The sequence below is a fragment of the Syngnathus acus genome, chromosome 15, assembly GCF_901709675.1.
Source record: "Syngnathus acus chromosome 15, fSynAcu1.2, whole genome shotgun sequence".
Classification (NCBI taxonomy): Eukaryota; Metazoa; Chordata; class Actinopteri; order Syngnathiformes; family Syngnathidae; genus Syngnathus; species Syngnathus acus.
Genome location: NC_051100.1, coordinates 1196260 through 1211208, shown reverse-complemented (window position 1 = coordinate 1211208; position 14949 = coordinate 1196260). Strand labels below are relative to the sequence as shown.

At 44.7% G+C, this 14949-nt stretch overlaps 1 protein-coding gene and 1 long non-coding RNA gene across 3 annotated transcripts in view; one reads left to right on the top strand and one right to left on the bottom strand.

The window, feature by feature from the left end:
- Positions 1 to 6400, top strand: part of LOC119135138 — a 23050-nt gene extending 16650 nt beyond the window's left edge. The window contains exon 3 of the long non-coding RNA XR_005100495.1: positions 6189 to 6400. This is a non-coding gene — a long non-coding RNA (uncharacterized LOC119135138). The remainder of the gene's footprint in view (positions 1 to 6188) is intronic.
- Positions 613 to 14949, bottom strand: socs5b (suppressor of cytokine signaling 5b). 2 transcript variants are annotated; one of them, XM_037272503.1, is made up of 4 exons: positions 14467 to 14949; positions 8920 to 10636; positions 1015 to 1021; positions 613 to 627 (listed from the first exon to the last, which is right to left on the bottom strand). In XM_037272503.1, exon 2 carries the CDS (start codon positions 10597 to 10599, stop codon positions 8923 to 8925), a length of 1677 nt encoding a protein of 558 aa, XP_037128398.1. In that variant the 5' UTR covers positions 10600 to 10636; positions 14467 to 14949; the 3' UTR covers positions 613 to 627; positions 1015 to 1021; positions 8920 to 8922. The 2 variants fall into 2 exon arrangements, with proteins under 2 accessions (XP_037128398.1, XP_037128397.1); XM_037272502.1 differs by lacking the exons at positions 613 to 627; positions 1015 to 1021 and having other exon boundaries at positions 6613 to 10636; positions 14467 to 14948.

Genomic DNA, 14949 nt, shown 5'->3' with positions numbered 1-14949 from the left:
TTCCATCCACTCCTCCGCCTTCTTTTCTTTATTATTCCGTGCATGTGTGTGTGTGTGCAGTTGGTTGGCAAGCGCTGGTGTCTTTCCTCTTCCCTCACACATTTTAATGGGTATCTTCCCAATAACCTTTTCAGAGCAGGAAATTTCAGCACACCACATTGCGTGAGCAGAGCTGGAGGAGTGCTCCATTCTTAGCTCGGCGCTGCTGAGTGCCAGGGTGTGTGCGTGCGCGACTTGGACGAAAAGGGGGAGGTGAAGTGGAGTGGCAGCGGTGTCAGTTTGTGTTCCGCAGTTACAGCCCTCAGCAAGCCCTTCTTTCGGCTTTTGTTCAGGGTGGTAACGCCCAAGCGCTGCGCCATAACTTGAGGAATCTTCCCCCCACCCCGCATTTCACTCCATTGGCAAGAATTGAAAGTCCTCTCCATCTCCACTTTTCTCTTCCTTCTCGTCTTTGAAATAACAAACCTCGGTTTTCGGCCTGCGATAATATTTGCTGTTCTCCGCTGGCTCCCTGGCACGATTCTCCCATTCTTTTTAGCCACTGTGAGCTGAGTTGTGTCATTTCCTGTTGTACTGGTACCGCCGGCCGCAAGTTACGACTCAAACACTCAGTGCCTCCATGCTTTGCTTCAGCACGTTCTTCAAACGTTCTCGTTTCGCAAAGTCAAGGTTTTGAACAGGCGCTATCATTTGACCTTGGCAACTCGATACAATTCCTCCTCTTTGGCTGGATTGGAGCCATTTCAAGAAAGACCCCACACGCACGCACGCAGGCAGACAATGTTTGTACAGTAGACTATACAGCTCCTTCTACAAATATACATTGAACAGGGAGCAGAATGTGTGTATGCATTCGAGCGGCGCGGCGGACATCATGGCAGCAGCTGCGTGTGAGATCTTCAATGAAATAAAAATGGTGGGCTGTGATCAATCACATGGTCCAAAGTTGGACCCATGGGGAATTTGGTTCATATTTCTCTTTTTAGATCTTCTTATGTCGTCATGATTTCTAACACGGAGCCTGTTTAGCAACTTCCTTCTGTTGCTATTGTTGTTGTTGCCAAAACACTGGATCCAAACACCCAATGGCCAACCTTAGTTTTGTTGATTTCTTCCACATTTCAAAAGTGCTACAAACATAACAGAATTAGACGCACTGAACTTTGTAGCTGAATGAATGAGGAAAATGTCTGTTAGTAAATGCATGAAATGATTCATGACGAGTGGAGTCAATGGAAAGGTCAGTTGACCAGATTCAAAACTTCATTTGTGTCCCGAGCCAAGGTTTGCCTGGTCTAAACCAGTGACCCAGGCAAAGTCATAAGAAAGCTCAATCATCGTTCCACCGCATGACAAATGTGAATAGCGCAGCCTGGTTGCATCCGCCACAGAAGGCACAGGTCCAGCTGCGAGACCCGTAGAGGCTCCACCGCACGGCCTCTACGTGCACTGGGAACCAGGGATTAAATATAATGCAAGTCTGCAACTCAAGAAAGGGAGCGAGGAGGAAGGAATTTGTCAGAGCTCCATAAACACATGCATGGATTCAGATGGTGGTGCCAGCCAGCCAGCCAGCTAGCGCTCTGCTCTGAGTGAAGTGAGGAGAACTTTCCAGGGGGTGAGAGTAGAAGCAGCGCTGCTGGGCAGACTGAGGGTTTATCCAAAGGCCAGCCAAGCGCCAATGATACACTCGGCCGAAGGACACAAGGCTGTGTATTTGTGTCAAAGTGAGAGATGAAACGTTGCTGGAGAGGGAGGACGCAGCTTGCAATCTAACCTGGAGATTTTCAAAATGACTTGCCACAACTGCAGGTTCCACTTCATTCAAAACCGACATACAATTAAAAAAAAAAAAAGAGAGAGATTTGGATTGGTTTAGGGTTTAGGGGAGGCAAAATATGAGTGAAACAGAGCCTGAACTATTTTGCCTGGAAGATGTTGAACAGCTGGGAGGTCAAAGAATTTGGAGGAGGTAAAGCTGGAAGTCAACCACTGCTAAGCAAAGAAGACCCCCTTTTGTTTCTATGGTTCTAAATCAGATGATTAGTCACTATCTCTGGCAGAATAAAAAACCAGTTCCAAGAACAGCAGGAGAACAGCATACAATAGCATCATTTCATTTAAGTGGCACAGAATCGGATGACGTCATACGTGTATCTCAAGGGGCCGGCAAACCCCAAAAAGTGCTAAAAAGAAAAGGAAAATGTGAAAAACACTTTACAGTGACAGTCATGTTGCTAAACTCATTTTTACATGTATAGGAATAGATCATTTCAAGTATCAAAGAACGGATTCGCTTCAAGCATAAATGTATCAAGCAAATCTAATTCTGCTATGCACTTTGCAAGCGGGCTGATCCTGTGCATTCATAAGCAGGTCAAGCAAAGGTCAAACGCTCACATGGCTGTGAGCCACAGACTTGGAGGCTCTCCAACACTAGAAGAAGTATTGGCACTGTCTCACTGCTCTTCCTCCCTCTTGTCTCCTTTTCAACAGAGGGCTGCAGTTTGCAGATAAAATGCAAGCAAGGAGCCACGTGGTGTGGATGTGAGCTCAGAGCCCAATTTACTGCTGCCAAAGAAATTGTGAAAAGAGGAATACAAAACAAAAAAATCTGCTGACTAGCAGGCCAGACGAGCAAAGAGGATGCATCTTGGAAATAGCATTTGAATACTTTAAGCAAAGGTATAGCTCAATACATTGTGGAGAAATTATCAGGTCACTATCAAGTTCATTTAGAAAAGTGATTTTTTTTTAGATATATTTTTGATTATTGTAATTTACAGGTAAGCGCGACACCGTAAAGGACTTTCAATATGGAAACTAGTGTCACGGAACGGATGGAGCAGGGCGACCAAATGCAGCTTGGACCAGCTTAGGTTATTGAAGGGAACTCAAAAGGCAAACTGACATGACTTCACAAACAATAACTTGACTGACCGGGACGTGAAACAAGAAGACAGCAGGACATGACGACAGCAAGACAGTACGACAACAAACGTGACGACAACAGGAACCAAAAAGACATCAATGATGCACACAGGACTTATATACACGACAGGTAACAAGAGGCAGGTTAGAATAATCAAACTAATCATGGGCACACAGGAGGGGAGGGGCGAGCACACAGACAGAAACCATGACAACGGACGGACACAGTGGAACGTGACAACTAGCTTGGAATGGACCTTCTCAAAGATGATTTTGTTTGTTTGTTTAATAAAGTGAACTGATGAAATAAAGGAACTTGATGATTTTGTCTTTGTTGTAAAAAGTACTTGGATGTTGTTCAACAGGTCTTGTCAGAGTCTCAAGTTTACCAAATGCCTGAACTTCAACTTGACAAAAAAAAAAAATGTCTTTCAACATCTCACTTTTTAGTCCTCCCAGACTTTGCTCCCCTCACAATAAAGCTGAGGACAACTCTATAGCGTGCATCCTCATGACACAAAGACAAAGACCTTCTCTATTTGTTGCAGTTGCTGAGAAACAAGACAGCTGACATCTTTGTAGAAGAAAACGACCAAGAATGAAAATGGAAGCTGTTTGGTAGCATTGTGTGTGGGCTGTACAACACAAAGCACCAAACCCAACGTCAATCTCGAACACAAATCCTCAGAAAAAGAAAACTTGCGTGATAACACAAAAATGAGTTAGAGCAGATATGCATCAATATTTTCCATGCTTTTCTGAAAATGACCAGAGTATTGTAAAATGCCAATGTGGGCAACAAAAAAAAAAGACCTGCTTGGACCAACATCATGTTCACTCATTCGTGAGTCAGGGCAGGTGAGTGAATACTTTTGGTCAAGCTACAAAAAAAAAAAAGAAAGCTAATCTGAATAACAGCATCACGGTTCTCACTCTTGACCTGCTTTTTGATGCTGCTGCCAAAAAGAACTTGCCACAGGCCAATGTGGCGAGCAGAGATAGAGCAACGCGTTTACTGTTTGGGGCCGCAAGAAAACCAGACAAGGCCGATTGGGCTGAAATGGGATGGGCTTGGTCTGCTGATCCAACACAAGCCTTATCTTCTTCACGCATCCAACTCAATGTTCCACATCTGACACGGTGGTGAAGGTTATGACTTTGTGACTCTTGTTTTCTTTTGACCTCACAGAAGTCTCCCACCCTCCTGCGTGCGCATCAATTATTCATAATCCTCGGGTAGCTCACTTGAAACTGATAACCCGGCTTCTATTTATACTTTCAAGCGTTGGCAGTGACTGCACAGCTGCTTCTGGGCACAGTCGAGGAGTCTTTGGATGGCTGCACTGCAGGGCACGCAGGGGCAACTTTTTGACGATGCGCAGAAGGCTTGCTTATCTTATTTGGCTATGAGAAGGTCTGTTAAGGCAGAAAAGGGACTTTGTGAAGGTGGGGGAAGACTAAATCACTCATTGCATCACAGGTCAGTGTGGTTTACACTTAACAGTTTTATTGGAATATTAAGACAATGAAGCAGAAGCCAAGCACCAAGAGTGACAGCTACATGTCGTGTATGTAGAGCATTATGACTCTTCCAAATGAACAGGTTACATTGGAGAACTTTCTCAACACACACTCTCTCTCTCAGACTGGTGACGCAAACACAGAACAAACTGTGAAACATGATTATCCCATTTACACACATCAAATCCTACCTTAGTGAAAAAGAAAACAGGTGGGCCTATGGGATTGAGGTAAAAGAAACGGCCATATTCGTTTGACATCAGTGTGCGGCAGCGGCTGCTGTCCCGCCCGCAGAAATTCATTCACTGCTAGCCCGGGTCAAATGGATCTTTGACGTGTCAATGGCAGTGAATGAGTTATAAGGGCAGCACTGGTCAGAACGAACAAGGCAGTCTGGGGGAATGCACGGCCGAATGAATATCATTAGTTGGCATCATTGTCAAGTCCCGTTGCCTCAGCACTCGCATCCATCCATCCATCCATCCCTCCCTCCCCCCCCCCAAACTAATGTGCACATACAGCATTAAAGTGACAGGATTGCAACCATTGTTACATTAGACTCTGTTGCATATCACCGAGATGTAAAAGGAACAATTCTCAATCATTCATACATAGATTTCTGTTTGTATACAGCATTTAAATCAACTTTCTAAAATATATCATTTGGTGGTAACTTGTTTTAAATATTCTTTTCTTCTCACGTTTATCCAGACCTGGTGGTGTCTCGCCACAAACGAGGCTCCTTATAGTGCATCTTCAGAACAAAAGCATTTTTCTTTTGTAAATAATATAAATGTAGACACCCATCTTGTTGTCAAGCTTTTTTTCTTTTGAAATCACACAAACATGGTGCTGGCTAAATGTAGTCCATGTTTTTTTTACATGTGTGCGCTTGAGCCAACAAAATGTCTTATCAGGTGTCATTACTTTGCAGTAGATCATATTAATGGTTTCTCTCTCCTCACGTGACTTGAGTTATGTGATAATATTGGACTTCCCATGGGGAAAACACTACGTTCAGAAGGTCCTGGGACCATCCTTGAAATGGACCGGCTTCAATTTTAACGGAGTGGAATAAGGACAGAGGTGTTGTTCACAGGAGTCATCACCCCTCACAGGCATCTCTGCATCTTTTCCATAGGGGCTCCACACACTCACACACACAAACAACCCCCCCCCCCCCCCACACACACACACAAACGGGCTTGGCTGCATGGTGGTACTCCTGCAGCTCATGTTGCCTGAAGGTAAATGAATAAGTTCTGGAATTTCAGGCAATGTTTTGTATGAACACATACATTAGTTGAGTGCAGTTGGTGGATATTATGACAATGCTTCTCGATTTTTGTTCAGTAGACATTTAAAAAAAAAGAAACTGCCATTGGCTTTCAAGTTAGTGTAGGTTGAAATCACTGTAGCGTGAACAAGGATGGCGCTCTTGCTGAGTTCATATTGAAATATGCAATACCTACATTAAATAGTCATTATTTGCCAACCTCAATGTTAACCATCTATCAGGCGGGCACTACCTGAAATAGGAACGTTGGACACACCCAATACTAATATAATCAATGTCCTTTTTTCACAATATTTGAACGATTGTGTATGGATGGGCATTTCAAAACTGATTTGATCGTTAACAATTGAGATGATTTTACAGAATTCATTATTGTGTATTACTGTGGCAACATACAGTGCACTACCTGCTGCAACCAGCAGGGGCACTGTTTATTTAGTACAAAACAAATTGAGCTCCATCCAGAGATTCCTACTTCATTCATTTTCTTGAGGAAATGTTAGTCCAATTCAAATTTCTAGTTACTTGCCATATAATTGGTAAAGTTTGAATAATCCAGAAACTGTCTATGCCTATTACTAATAAAAAAATAATAAAAAAAAGACAGTTGCACTGTATAACACAAAATCCACAATTAAGGTGCTATTAATTTAAAAAAATATACATTGTAGTCTGAATGGGCAAGGGCACTCGAGGGACAGTAGCCATCTTTGACTAGCGACAGGCCTTCAGCCTATTTGTTACCCTGAGAGACTCGATCGAGAGTGAAGAATGACAGGAAAGGGGTCCTAATCCAAACGGCATCCATTTTTTAAAATTTGCCCGTGATAGGTGCTACTCAGTAAAAAGGACAATGTTATTTCCAAGCAGTAGCATACAAGATAGTAATGATAGCAAGGATTGTACATATGATTTCATTTCTGACAGCGCGGTAGCCATTTTCAAGCCAACTTTGCCCCTTTTCAAAATTTTATTTTCATAGAAATGTTCTGATCAATTCACAGTGTGATGGAGACAATGTCAGGCAGACTGCCATTGCTAAACAAATCCAAGTGAAATGTGAGAATTTAGAGTGCAAGTTTGAACAAAACGTTGTTTTCCTTATTGACAAAAGGGTTCAATTTGGTCTACAAAAAAAAAAAAACGTCAATGTGAATTAGCACATAGAACAGTAACAATGATTACCCGGCTAGTCGACACATATTGTTACATGGCCACAGGCTTTTTTCTCTTCTCTTTTTCTCAATGGCAACAGAAGAGTGTTTCAAAATAATAAATAAGCACTGTTTGTTCAGAATTTCTGTTCACTGATAATGACAAGAAGTAAAAAGATGTGTTACGACTTCAAATAATGATCACGGCTCACTATTGGGTTTAAGTTTGAATTGAACGCAAGTTCAACTTAAAAGATAACAGGGCAGACTTTTTAAAAAATTGTCAAATAAAATCAGTTGCTTCGGGCTTGACTGGTATACTGACGACTATAAACTACAGAAGAGATTGCATTGGACCCAACAAATGTATATGGAGCAAGAAATACATGAGACATTTTTTTTCTTTCACTACTCTCCTGGAAGTTCAGCAAGAAATGTCCAATGAGCTCGAGCACATGCAGAAGAAATCCTAATCCAGGCATAATTACAATGATGTAATTGATTTTCCATAGCTTATCCAATTTAGCACCAGAAAACTTGACAAAGATCTTATGTGCGCCGCGTGGAGCACATGCACCCATTTGTTACTTTTTGTTTTCACTGTGATTCCATGACATCAATGGACTGAAGAAGCACAACTTGCTGCCAATTTAGAGGAAAGAAATTCAATCGAAAAAGGCACATAGGTTACACTAACGCTGTGGATGGATTGGGGGGCCTTCAGACTTGAATTATCATCAGCACCGCCATGTTCTGAAGGCCGTATGGGTCGCTTTGCAACAGAATGTTAGCTGGGTGGCAACATCTCAACACACTCCATTCATTTTGGAGTAGTCTTTAAAAATGATGGGGAAAATAACCTTTCATTCGGTTTTCCATTGTTTTGTTTTGCAACTACTGGCACCCCATTTCCTACACAATCCTGTGACCCACACAGCCAAATGAAAAACTATGCACCAAATTTGACTGATTGTCTTTTCATAAACCTTTTGAGAAAAGAAAAAAAAAAATGCAAGCATGTTACAACTGGCTGAGCATAATTAACTCACCGAGTCGAGATGACTGCAAGACAAGCATTGTCATGAAGATGTTAAAACCCTCTGTTCATTAAATAACAGCACAATCTGACTGAACTCCAAGTCTGTCTCTGAATTTGGAAGCGTGCGTTTCTGCAGTAGCCTGAGCCCAAAGCCGATCCATATAGCGAGAGAATCAAGTTGACAAGTTTATCTTATACCAAGTAAGAAACAATAGGCTGGTTTATTATCAATCACAATCAGTGTTTAGGGAGAGACACGTGTTGTTAATAATCTACCATTCTTTCAAAAGCACTTAAATTCCCTGAACTACTTTCCTGAACGTCACGGGCCCTGTCAGAGTTCCCCCCTGTCTCTTCTTAAGCTAACGCTAGCTCATGTGCAAAGAAATGTGGCTTATGTCGCTTGATCTATGAGACAAGCCCAGAATGCAAGATGCGAGCACACACCTCTCGGAAAGGTAGGTGTCTGTCCGACCGACCGGCCGACTGCGTGTTATGACAAGAAAGACAATTGAGTGCGTAAAAAGTGACCTGTACAAATGCAGCTACACAATGTGGCTTTATAGCTATTTGAATTTGGGGGGATGGACAAGGATGCATGCGTGAAGGTCTACAGGCAGGGTGATGTTTTGGGATCAGGCAGATGCAGGAGGTTTTTGCACCATCTGTGCTACTCCTCCCTGCCCTCATCCAAAATATATCTATCTATATATCTATATATATACCGGTACTGTGTATACTGTATTTATACATATCATTGAAGTCAATTCTTTGTGCTCTCCAGACAGCACTACAGAGATATAATCATATGCTTTTCCGTAAGTAATTACTAAAATAAAGATTAGAATGAATCTTGTATAGGTTGTTACATTTGAATGGCAACCTCCATTGGAAAGAGGTTCAGCCGTCAGTCAGTCAGTCAGTAATGAGGCATTTCTCAAGTTGGGTAATCTTCCTCCACCGTTTGACAGGCAAACGGACTATTTGACTTTTAGCGGCGGCGGCGGCTCCCTTTCCAGCCAGCGAACTCGGACTTTCTGTTTATAGTGATACTCCTTGAGGAAGTCCTGCAAGGCAGGGGGCAGCGGCAGAGAGCCTATCCCGTCGTAAGTGGTCCAGCGGCAGATGGCTGCGCGCGCAAGGTGCTGCAGGCTAAAGGGAAATGTCCGATGGAGGGGCGCCGTGAGCAGAGGTTCGAAAAACATACAGGCGCTGGGGTCCTTGTAGTGCTCCAGCAGCCCCGTGACGGTGGAAGAGTGGAAAACGCAAGGGTCGTGCGCGTCAAAACTGAAGTTGTGGTTCCACTGTTCGATGCGGGCGTGCAGCGAGCGGTTATAACGCCGGAAGCTGACCGAGAAAAGATAGTCCTCCTGGGCCGAATCGCGCAGCAGGAAGGTGCCCTCCGGACGGCCGTCCAGCAGCGACTCGGCCTCGTAGCGGTCCATGACGCCCCAGTAGCAGGGCAAAGAGGTGATCTGCAATAAATCGGGCACAAGGCAGTGGATGTAGTCGATTTGGGTGTGAACCTTCCAGGGCCCGGCTTGCTGTCTGCTCGGGTGACCTTCCCCGGAGGCGTGCCTTTGTTTTGGTCTCCTGGCTTGTAGACACAGGGTCGTCGAGTCCTCCTCGGAGTCGGTGTCCTGGGCCGAAGCCGCGGGCCCTGACGCCTGTCCGCAAGCCCCCGACGTCGACGCTCCAAAGGAACTGGCCGTTCCCGAGGCTCGGCCGTCGCCGGGAGCGTCTCCCGTGCCGGGAGCCATCTTTGGTCCCAGTTTGTAGACAGATGAGCCCGGCACGGCCGCCTCCAGGGTGTGGATCTGGGCATTCGGAGGTGGGTCCACGCCTTCCTCGATGCTAAGTCTGCGGCGTTCGCGCAGACGCTCCTCCTCGTCCTCGGGAGAAGGGTGTGCCGGGTCAAAGGCGTCCAACAGGGCAGTGGAGGAATGTGGGCTCACTGGTGCCGTGTGTTGTTTGATCAGATGCCACTTGTGGGCAAGGTCTGAGCCCGGTGGAAAGGGGCAGGTCTCCAGCATGAGCTCTGTCAGGTGAATCTTCCGTTTGGAAAGAACAGGGTTCTTTGCGGAGCGTCTGCTCGCCGCTAGCGGTAAGCAAAGGCCCACGGTGTCGCTCAGTCGCTGACGCAGAGAGCGACCGTTCAAACTGCGACCTCCGGACAAAGTGTCGCTCATCTCCTGGATGGAGCAGACTCCATAGCGTCGGTCTCGACGGTTCCCGCTTCCTCGCAGGCGGCCGGACCGTCGCTCGACCTCGAAGGAACTTTGAGTTTTTGTGGAGCACGAGTGTTTTTTCTTACCCCCCCACGGAGCGTGGCGGGAATACGAGTCTCTGCGAGCCAGAGGGACCGATCCCCCCCCGCCCGCATCCTCGGTGTCCTTGTCGAAAGTGATCTCGACGATCTGAGGGGCGGCGTCGGAGACGCAGTTGTGATGACGACGCCCTACGGTTACCATCGGCGCCGGAAGGTGGCCACTGGACGAGGTGGAAACTTCGGATGCCTGAAGCGAAGCCGAGGAGGCGCCTCCGTGGCCGAGATCCACCACGCAGTGGACGGCATCTGCCTCATTCCTGCCTTCGTTGGGTCCTGAACTGTTGCTGTGAAACAGAGTTTGGCATTTGCTTTTCAGGTTACTCCACATATTGCTGGATTCCTTTTCAACAAGAGCCCCCGGGGACCTGCAAAACCAAAGAAGAAGAGAGACCTTGTATTAAAATGTCAATCGCTCGGATTTGAGCTGTTGGAACAGTGGAGTTAAGGGTTGCCAGGCAGACATGCAGTGACACAAGGCCAAAGCTATAAATGACCCAGGATCTGCTCACAACTGATCTGGTGGTATGCGTTGTATTACAGAGCTCGTCTAGACCTGACCAAAATGTTCCTTGAAACCATGCAGACGGGGAACATACAAATGCCAGAGTTTTTCATTCTTTGCACTCGGCCATTTGAAAATACAACCACTGTTGCTTCGTCCGCTGAGGCATAGCGCAAAGAGGTAGCAGCGTAACATTGTCCGAAAATGTAAGATCGAGAATTAGGAGTGGGGAACTACCTCATCCATGAAGCTTTGATATTGCTTGATCAGGTTTGCAAGATGATTTTAGTATTGTAAATGTTTGAAGGAATAGGTTCTGTAAAAAGCTGCAACTGCTAAATAAAGACAAGTTGAGCATAAAGTATGACATGATGTTGCCAACTACCGTATTTTCCGCCCTAAAAGGCGCACCTAAAAACCTAAAATTTTCTCAAAAGCCGACAGTGCGCCTTATAGGCCAGTGCGCCTTATATATGGATCAACTGATGAATTTGTTGATCCATACTGGTTGTACACAGTGCTCTGCCAAAATGTTTCAGTACGTTTTAGTACGACTAGTAAATTACAAGGTCGCATCGCTTCCCAGCATTACGGCAACTGTAGTCAGGGGGCGTCACCGAATAGCTGTTGTACCCGCGAGGCTATTTCATGTCAAAATAGGCTGCTCTGTTAATGTTTCGAGTAAATCTACGGATCGATATGGAAGGGAAACATAGGTAAGTAGTACCAATGCGTTAGATCGAACTTTAGTCAGTTCCGATCATTTTATAGGAGATCGTTTGAGAAACGCGATTGTTTACACTTTGCTGAGGCTCATGGGAGATTGCGAGCTGAGGCTCGTGAGACTTTGCGGATGGCTAATGCTATTGCGATAGCTGCTATACGTACCAGGCTATTTCATGTCAAAATAGGCTGCTCTGTTAATGTTTCGAGTAAATCTACGGATCGATATGGAAGGGAAACATAGGTAAGTAGTACCAATGCGTTAGATCGAACTTTAGTCAGTTCTGATCATTTTATAGGAGATCGTTTGAGAAACGCGATTGTTTACAGAGGGCTCGTTGGTTATTGGCTAGTGGATGCATACCGCAACCCTAGTCAACCTCAGTTTGATGCAGTATAGCTTCTATTTTATGCGCCTTATAATCCGGTGCGCCTTATATATGGACAAAGTTTTAAAATGGGCCGTTCATTGAAGGTGCGCCTTATAACCCGGTGCGCCTTTTAGGGCGGAAAATACGGTAATTGTTGACATCCAGGTTAATGCCCTTTGCAGGGTACAATTGGCAGGAATTAATGCACGCAGTTACATGTGCGATACATACCGCGATTGATTCATTGCGCAAACTATTATGATAAAAACGAGATAACCCACTCTGGCTTGAAGGCGGGCAACATTTTGACTTTCATAGAAAAAGGGAGCTGACCTCACAATGCCCATAACTGGAATTGACCGGCCGACTATCACCCGAAACAAAAGTTAGTTGTTTGGAAGCCGATATAAGCGATCATGTTTTGCCGTTCACATGAATCATTTCCGATGTGTGCAGTCACAACGCCAAGAAATATTTAAAAATGGCTTGAAATTGTTAGTGCAGTTGACTTGGTCATTACATTCTAAGAAAAATAGAGGAAATCCAAAACGGTGGGGTAAATTTGCTTGGAATTAGCCTCCAATTGGTCATAAAATGATAATTTTTTTTGTTTTTGGAGACACATCTAGAAAGTGTTTTTGGTGTTATTCAAAACTTTTAAGGCAGATGTCTGGAGATGTTCACCCCTTCCGTGTCCAGACTGCGAGCGAATGAATCATGCTGGCTGGTCCGAAGTGAAACTATGGGGAAAACCACAAGCAGAGTCTATGACTGCTCGCTCCTGCCATCTCGGGAAAACTGCAAATTATCCCTTAAGTCCTGGTGTCAGTGTTTAGAGCCCTTGAGTGACAGACTAAGTTGGTCTGGCCTAGGGGTGCACACTTTAAACACTACATTTAATATGACGGTATGAATTTGCACAAAGGGAGAGATTTGGACCTTAGCAACGCGTGAAATCAAGTTGCTAAATGTTATGGATGCTTTGTCATTTGTTAGGGAAATGAAATTATATCATGACATCAGCATCACCTGGCTCTTTTCCACTGTGTGTATTAGGGAATGCTTAGTTTTGCTCTGTCATGATGGGAAGTGGAGACGGTGAAAGTTGGCTGTGCATCTAGTGTGCTAGAATATAGCATAAGCCAGGAATCAAGGCCTCTAATGCGACTTTATTCATTTCACAATTCAAATTCAGCATTGCCACTCAATAGCCAAATGCTGCCAAAAGCAAAGCGTCAATTTTCTGCAATATTACATCGTCATGTTTATTCAGCAAGTATAAATCCAACAACTGCTACTTGAGCTTTACGGCAGAGAAGATATTTGGGCATTTGTTCTAATCCCAGCAATTCAATTAGAGGGCGGGGCGACAATCTTTCAACGCAGGTTTGCAAATGTCATTTGGAGGCAAAAAAAATCATGACTCATTACCATGGCTGTATTTTTGACAGGGCAGTGTTTTGTGTAAAGATGAATTATAGGTATGCGTTTGATTGTGCATCTCGAGTGACATCGGAACCGCTGTTTCCGTAGAAACCACTCGACAATGATACAAAACAGATATTTGACAACCCGCCCTCAGAAACATTTATAGGGAGGTTCTTCAAATTCAAATGCCAATATTTATTGCAGTATATATGCAATTGCCAAATCTAAAGTAATAGTAGTAAATTGGTGGATTTACAGACTTGTTTTGGGGCTTACACTTTGCCAGGTCCTAATGGTGAAATGACTTTGACCCGCCATGATGGCTCATTTTCTGCATACTTTCAAACACTCATTTCATGAACTACAATTACAAAAGCTAAATTGTGATATGTGATCCTTATGCTATAGATTCACAAATTGTAGAGCATTTGTTCAATCTCAACTTTTTTGTTTGTTATTTGTATGCATGGCACCAATTTTAAAAATGATGTGTGGCAATAAGTCATCAGTGACCTGGTAAAGGGGAAACCAGCAGCTGGGACACAATTAAAACAGGTTTCATAAAAAAAAATATTGAGCAAGTAAAGTCCTTACAAAACCTGATTGTAGTTTTTAATACTTTGGGCGTATTTTACAGTGTGTGCCAGTGTTACTGTCTAGATGACATTAAGGTTCCATATCATACGAGTTGCCTCGATCGTGACAATAACATGAGCGATCACGCGATTGATACATTGTTATATCAATCTAATAACAGTTGCTAGATCCTTTAATATCAGCAGGACGTCTTCCTTTTCCCCCTAATCCCAGCCAAGATAGCTTCCTTGCTAACATTCCCCCCTTTACAACGTAAAACGCACCTACAAAAATGGTAACAATCACATGGATCTGCCAAACAGACACGAAGATGTCGCTCACACAAAGTTCAACATATCGTAAATATTTGCAATTAGAGGGGGGAAATAAATGCTAACCGTTAGCATTCTATTGACAGGGACGCTACAGCTAGCGTTCTAGCTAGCCACGCAGCTAATGAGGCTAGCATGGTTTGCGATCCCCCCCAAAAAGAATCCAGACTAAATGGGGCAAATTAAAGCGTGTAGCTGTAACCGTACGGACAGATGGAATATGTTACGCGTGTAACGGGGTGTGTTGTCAAAATAGATCTTACCCTTGTGCCTTTTTGAGAGCCCTATTCAACAGCCCCCTTTGTCTGCAAAAAATGGCTATTGAGCGAGAGCAGGCATATATCCGCGGTGTCGGACGTAGGCGCAAAAGGTCCGACGATCCTTGACGGTGTCATCCCTAGCTTTCAAAACATTTGGCAGCTACCGTGCAGAACATTTCAAAAGCCAAATCAAATGACGGACGGACGGACGGCCATCGACTCCCGTTCTCTGTGGGAGTCTTGTTGAACGAGCTCGTAGCTGCAGCCTCCAGCAGCCAATATGACGGACGGCGCTTTCGGAGAACCGACGGCCGGGGAACGCTCGCTCGCTCGCTCGACTCGCAGCTCGACTGACGTCGTGGTGGCCCAATGGAGAGCCGGAGAATCAATTGCACTTCCGACCGGGAACGCGGATAGGGAAAGCCCTGGAGTGATGGGCGTCCCATGCCACCAATGAGCGCACAGCCCTGGATGGAGCGAGTCGCT

Coding starts and splice junctions, on each gene's coding strand:
- socs5b (XM_037272503.1), bottom strand. CDS start 10,599: ATGTGGAGTAACCTGAAAAGCAAATGCCAAACTCTGTTTCACAGCAAC.